This window comes from Cibotium barometz, chromosome 17 (genome assembly GCF_041138505.1).
Source record: "Cibotium barometz isolate CiBa-2024 chromosome 17, ASM4113850v1, whole genome shotgun sequence".
NCBI lineage: Eukaryota > Viridiplantae > Streptophyta > Polypodiopsida > Cyatheales > Cibotiaceae > Cibotium > Cibotium barometz.
The window spans coordinates 17,884,012-17,890,502 of record NC_141062.1 but is presented as its reverse complement, the minus strand read 5'-3'; the positions used below and the strand labels follow the sequence as shown (position 1 = coordinate 17,890,502).

General features: G+C 44.0%; 1 protein-coding gene across 1 annotated transcript; it reads right to left on the bottom strand.

The window, feature by feature from the left end:
- Nucleotides 1-2,269: 2,269 nt before the first annotated feature.
- Nucleotides 2,270-5,361, bottom strand: LIS (WD-40 repeat family protein / small nuclear ribonucleoprotein Prp4p-like protein). Its single transcript, XM_086811268.1, has 6 exons — nt 5,221-5,361; nt 3,838-4,861; nt 3,186-3,639; nt 2,908-3,105; nt 2,726-2,807; nt 2,270-2,645 (listed from the first exon to the last, which is right to left on the bottom strand). The coding sequence occupies exons 2-6, from the start codon at nt 4,833-4,835 to the stop codon at nt 2,581-2,583; spliced, it is 1,797 nt and encodes a 598-aa protein (XP_086667394.1). The 5' UTR covers nt 4,836-4,861; nt 5,221-5,361; the 3' UTR covers nt 2,270-2,580.
- Between the last annotated feature and the right edge of the window lie 1,130 nt (nt 5,362-6,491).

Here is a 6,491-nt window from a genome sequence, read left to right as displayed (position 1 = left end):
AAGACTCGTCTGATCAGCGAGGGAGAAGGCAAAGACCACGCGTGCTAAACGAGCACTGCTGCCTGGAGTGTTGGGAAGGCTTCTTGGAACACATGGTTTTCAAAATAAAGGAGAAAGCTAGCGGCGTCGGAAGTGTACGGCAAACTTCACATACACAACCCATGACGAAGAGTAGAATACAGGGGGGTTAAATTACCTCCCATCTTGGCCATAACATAATCAAATGTTGCTTCCATGAGGCGATCAGTACAAAAGTTGTATGAGACTCACACACAAAGACCAGAGAAAGTAGAGGGCACAGAAGACAAGAAAGTCTTCATGCAAGCCACGAGTGCATGCATGAATATTTTTCTGAATTAGAGCTTTGGAGCTTTAGTAAACTGATTCTAGAGCTCTTTGAAGATGCAAACCTTAGGAAATGAACGAAAGATTTTAAATAAGTGAAAAAACAACAATGAGAAACGTAGGCGTTGCCCAAATATATATTTATTTATTTCGTTATTCACTCAAAACCATTGCTCCAAACGCACCTGTACTCCAAGGCCCACTTACACTTCATTTCTTTTGAATTGACCTCATTTCATCAAAGATCCAAGCATATAATTCATGCCAATCTTCTACTCGATAAGGATTTAAATAGGTTGTAATTTTTTGTGAACCATGCAAGGCTAAGAGCCATAGCATGTTACAGAATATGTTCTCAAACAGAACCAATTTGATGAGGATATTACATGGCATCTATGTAATAACTTGCCATAGTCCCATCATTTTGTATGTGGAATATCATTCATTGATGCATGTATACATTAACAATTCTTGAGCTGTAATTTTTCATTGGCTTGACCTTTCAGCGTTTGATAGAAGCTCTTTTCAAAAAAAAAACACATGCTCAATTAAGTTTTCTTCACATCAGCCCTTGCTCTTGAGTTCACACTTTCTTCCACGTTGCAGACTCTTATGTGTATCACAAATGCTGCTGATACAAAACAAGATGTCACATATAAAGCTCTCTTGAAAACTCAAGGAGGTGATTTCTTTTTTCCTTTTTTCTTTTTTTTTTGGGGTTGGGGAAAGGGGGGGGGGGTGTTGGGTCAACAAAAAACAACATATGCATGTCCTTGAAAGAAAACGGATGTGCTATCCTGCACACACAGAAGAGGGAGAAGAAGAGGGAGGCATAAGAAGCTCGGATACTAGCCACAGCTTACAAGATTGTTGTGTGCCTCCAAACTGCACCTTGCAACCACCTGACATGTCATGAATGGGCAAAAATGCAGCATGTGAAGTGTTGAGTTACGGATTGCTTATGGGTGCTTCAATGTTTTGTTTACAGATGAAAGCATCAAGAAGCCAGCCCAAGTTAAAACACAGGTGAGCGAAAAGACTGGTTGTTGAGTTATTATAGATATCACACAGGAGTTTGAAATTGCCGTAGAGAGCCCACCAACTTTGTGTGCTTGTAGATCATAAATTGCTGAACATAGCAGCTTAGACATGCCCGCAAACACCATGAAACCCTTGGATAGCTCTTTAAAAAAATTGACACCATCCCAAACACTCACACTACCTTGAATTAATTGAGACTGCCTCAAATACTTTTTAGTTTTGATGGCTCCCGTATCATGAATCGAGAAACAGCAACCCGTGGATGCCAAGACGCCAATTGTCTCCTCCAACACAGATCGCAAATTTTCTGAGCCATACTTCTCTTCCATAGAAATGCTACATTGCATAGACTCCTAGCAATCTCTGTCTTCATAAGTCTAGGCTGATGGTCATCAATGAGACCTTTGATTCCAGCAGCCATAAAAAACATCCCCTTTCTAGCTTAAATTATAGATGAGGCTTATCCACACAAGATTTGCAATCAAAGTAGATTAATTAAATCCATGCACGAAGTCCAAGATTGGTTGGTGGTCAGGCTTCTTCACATTGCATGCTACTTCCTAGCACCCATAACTTGGGTAGCCAATTTTGCCAATCAGGAGGCTAAGAAAGGTTGGTGAAAACGTTAGTTATTGTGGCTGGAAAGATTGTCTCAGGGCCTAAAGCCCACGATTATGAGTGTGTGTGTGTGTAAAGGGCGTGCCTCCACCGCTTATACTTAGCTATGGCAGGCAGGGTATGGGGTGCCTTTGGCCTAGCCCATGCTACCACCGCTCATGCCCACACTATGCCCCAGATTGTCTTAATAAGCCTAAATTCAAAAACTGCCAAGGCAAACACTAGCTAAAGCTTAGGGGTCTTGCAATGGTACACAATCTTAGTACACAACAAAAAACACCTAGTCCTATATTCATTGCCACCATTTAGTGCAGAAAAAAATGTCCATGCTAATTAGTCACATGCATGACTACATGTGAAATCAATCCTGAAGCTGTATGACCAGACAGGTCTGCTGATCCAGAAGGGTACATAAAAGGCAAACCTTCGTATAACAAGTATTTGCTTTAAAAGGCTCATTAGCCATTAAACAGACAAGTATGTTACCAAACCATGAAGAAGCACTGTGTGCATTGGCCATCTTCAAAGCATTTGCATAACCTGCAGCAAACTGTGAAGTACCCCAAATCATCCAACTCAGTTTTTTTCAGCCCAAAGCTTGATTGTTCGGTCGTAAGATACAGACGCAACAAGCTGTCCATCTGCAGACACATCAATACAAGTCATTGAACATGCAATCATTTCATTAAGTAACTGCAGCTTTAAAGCAATTTGCCCGTACCTCCAGTCAAGTCAATGCCCATGACCTTTCCTTCATGCCCGGCAAGGGTTTTCACAGGCTTGAAATCCCGGGCAGACCATATCTGCAAAAGTTCGAACAAATACTGCCCATAAGTTTGAGTTGAAAGGCATAGGAAACACATAAATTTTGCAAAATATGTGAGCTTGAACAGGAAAACTAACCCTGCAAGTGTTGTCATATGATGCTGTGGCCAAGACATAGCCTTCAAAAGGCTCATACTTCACTTGTGAGATCAGAGAGTTATGCGCTGGTATTATGTAAAGAGTCTGCCGTTTCCTTAGATCCCAAACTCGGCATGTATGATCCTCACTCCCGGTGGCCAAATGAAAGCCATTCGGAGAAAAATCTATCCCAAGAACCTACACCAGAGAAATTAAAATATTTCAAAAACTGAGAGGACCTAACAGCATAGTTTCTTTGACTTACAAAACCGACTCACCGGCTTCACATGACCTTCTAAAGCTAAAATGCTCCGGCCAGTTCGCATGTCCCAGACGCGCGCCAAAGCATCTAGGCCACAAGTAGCAGCCAGGGCACCATCACCTTGAAATGCAATCCCATACACACTGCGACTGTGGCCCTCCTGTAACAGCAGCTCAATACCAGTGTTAACATCCCACAGCCTCCAAGTCTTATCAAAACTCGCGGTTCCCAGATACGCACCCGACGGATGGAAGGCCAGACGAGCTAATCGATCGAGGTGACCTTCAAACTTCCTTATAGGAGATCCATCAAGATCCCACAAAATAGCCGTGTGATCGGCAGAAGCAGTTGCCAGATACTTTTCAGAAGGTGAGAATGCCACTGAAGTAACACGCTCACTGTGGCCTCTCAATGTTGCCACCCTTTCCATGTCTTGGACATTCCATATTTTAGTGACACCGCTCCATCCACTATAAAGGGAGCAAAGAATGTATCAGAAAATGTGTGGGCAAACACATCATAAAACTCACCCCATCTTGATTCTTTGTTCAAAATGAAAACCACAATTAAAAGATGCGAGAATCATCATCCAGACAAATGATGTGGTTTGCTTGCTTGGTTATGACATTTAAAGTGCAAGAGAAAAGAGAATTATTAGATTATCATACCTGGTAGCAAGAAGCGTCGAATCAGGTGAAAATGCACACCCTGAGAGTGGACGGTCATCCCCAATCTGACTGCAACTCATGGATATTTGTGACACCCGTTGAAGCACAAAATCCAGCTCAGCATCTTCATCCTCATCTGGATTTTCTCTCTTCTGCTTCATGCTTGTAATTCGTGCTGCTGCCCTCGGTAGTGAGTACTTTGTAATTTCAATGCGTGCCTTGTGCAAGTCCTCAGAGCCTTCTGTGTAGAAAGGAGATGCCTGAACCTCCTCCATCTCTTCATCCTCTTTAGCAGCAGCATCATCTGCTAATGTGGCGCCAAAGGCATGTGTAGAACTCAGAAAACTGTCCAGCTCTCCATCTGCATCAAGCTGTGCCATCAGCACCCTCAACCTTTCACGCCTTTCCATCTCCCGCTCTCCAAAAAGTGTGATTGGTTGATCAAGGCTCCGAAGCCTGCTGCGGACTACTGAGTCATTGGTTGGCACGGCAAGGGCCTTTGCTCTCCGATTCATCAAGAACTGCTGCAAAGCCAGCTCCTGTCTTTCTCGGGCTTTCTTACTCTCCTCCGAGACATCATACTCTGCACCATCATCATCTTTGGTGCTAGGGCTGCGTCGAGGACTCCTCTGTTTCTCGATTTCGGATAAGATCTGGTTTGTGGCATCCTCAGCATCAACGTCGTCGTCATCAGTGTCAACGACATCATTGTTGATACCTGGAGGGTGCAACGAGATTGAGTGAGGTGGGTGAAGTGGCCGAGGTGGGACAGGTGGGGGGATCATTTGCCGTACAGATCCAGGAACAGGTGCAACAGTGGACGAAGGCAGTCCTGAAGGTGGTGGCACCATTGGTGGGGTCCCTATGGTTAGGGTAGAGGGAACTGTCGATGAAGGTCCTATGTTTACTGTGGGCAAGGGCAAAGGGGCAGGGGGCACGAGTGGGGGTGCAACAAAGACTGATGGCTGCTGCTGTGAAGTCTGCTGATGGTCTCCCATATAGCCTAAGTATAGAACAGCTCCTTCTACACAAGGAGAAAGCCAAAATCACTAAAAACAAAAAGCGACCTCCAAAAAGAAATAGCGTCTTCTTCAACATAGAAAAGCCAAAATCACTTGACAAGGCAAGTCCTAAAAGAAAACCCTAAAACTAACTGTAAAAGCAATCCTAAAAACAAACCCCAAACGCAAACCCTGGCCACAAGTAAAAACAGTAAAACCCTAGCCACAAAGGAGAAACCCTAACACCTTCTTGTACACACCGTAAGCAAACTTCTGCGCTGTGAAGCTGCCCAATGTAGAAAGCGAACCCTTGGCTCCGCTTCACACAACACCACAAAAAGCAGCGATAACTTCTGTTCACATGCCAAGCTCTAAAGCATACCTGTTATCTGAGTCGAGATGCTTGAACCTTCCACAAGAGAGACGATCTCCAGAATTCAAACAGTCATCCTGCTTCTTAGGTTTTGATCTTGGTATGAAGGTTTGTGTTACAAAGGGTGAAAACAAGACGTTTTTAATTCAAGTTAGTAATTGATCAACAAAAATCTGTAAGTGTGCATATTAATCTGTAAGTGGATATTATTGGACCCACAAGACACCGCCCAGGTTTTATTTATACCAAAACACAAGGAAAACATCTGTAGAGACCATATAGATTATTTATTTACAGGATAGTGGGCAAAAGGACTGCACTACAAAAAGGCCTCACCGCTCAGATCATGCCGTGGGGGGATGGTTATGAAGTCTTCCCCTTCGCTCACAGCTCTAAGGAACTCAGTGGCCCTCTCTTCAGAAGAGAAGTTGATGTACATATCGTTGGGATTGACGTCCAGTGGGCTTTCCTTGACGAAGATAGGATTCGTTGGACCACTAGGGTCGCTTGACAGATTATCGGGCTAGTCCTCGAAATGTCCATCTCCTTGCTCTGCGTGCTTATCTTTCTCTTGATTCTCATTGAGAAAGTACTTGGCAGCGTCCCCCTCTATGTAGTGATCCCGGAAGAAGACCTTTCTGATATCCGAGATATCAACTAAGTCCACAGTTTTCAGGCGCTTCCAAACAGCTCGAGCTCTAGCAGAGTCCATGCCATTCCCAGCTTTATGGATTATCCATTGTGCACTAGCGAAGTATTTTCCAATTCTCATATCTTTAAGAGTGTGACGCCAAGAGTGACATACCACTTATTGAGAATGTAGTTTTCCATGTACATGAAAGCCCACTCGAACACATTCACCAGTGTCAGGCATACCCAATTTTTGAGGTCTCCGTGACCGAACTGCGTATATAGTGTCCTTCCTCTGGACATCTCATCTGCAGACACATTATGAGTATGACAACGAAAATGAGGTTTGTGCAAATCCTTGAGACAGCAACCCACGATTCCCTCAAACGTGTGCATTTTAATCTGGCGAAGTGCCCGACACATGACAATCACTCCAGTGGGCTTGGTCACATTCCACATGAGGTGCTGCTTGACAGACTTGCCAACCGCAATGATAGAAGTAGACATGATGCGAGCTACCATTTGAAAGTGCAAATGGTGAAGCGTTCCACCTCTTTCGAGGGAGAAAAGGGTTTGTGTACACTAGTGCAGAGAAAACTCGACGAGGCTATCCCACAAAGAAGTGTCTACATCGTTGTTGCTGATGCCGA

Coding starts and splice junctions, on each gene's coding strand:
- LIS (XM_086811268.1), bottom strand. CDS start 4,835: ATGGGAGACCATCAGCAGACTTCACAGCAGCAGCCATCAGTCTTTGTT. Junction 3,640..3,837: donor TCGACGCTTCTTGCTACCAG/GTATGATAATCT, acceptor CTCCCTTTATAG/TGGATGGAGCGGTGTCACTA. Junction 2,646..2,725: donor GGGCATTGACTTGACTGGAG/GTACGGGCAAAT, acceptor ATGTGTCTGCAG/ATGGACAGCTTGTTGCGTCT.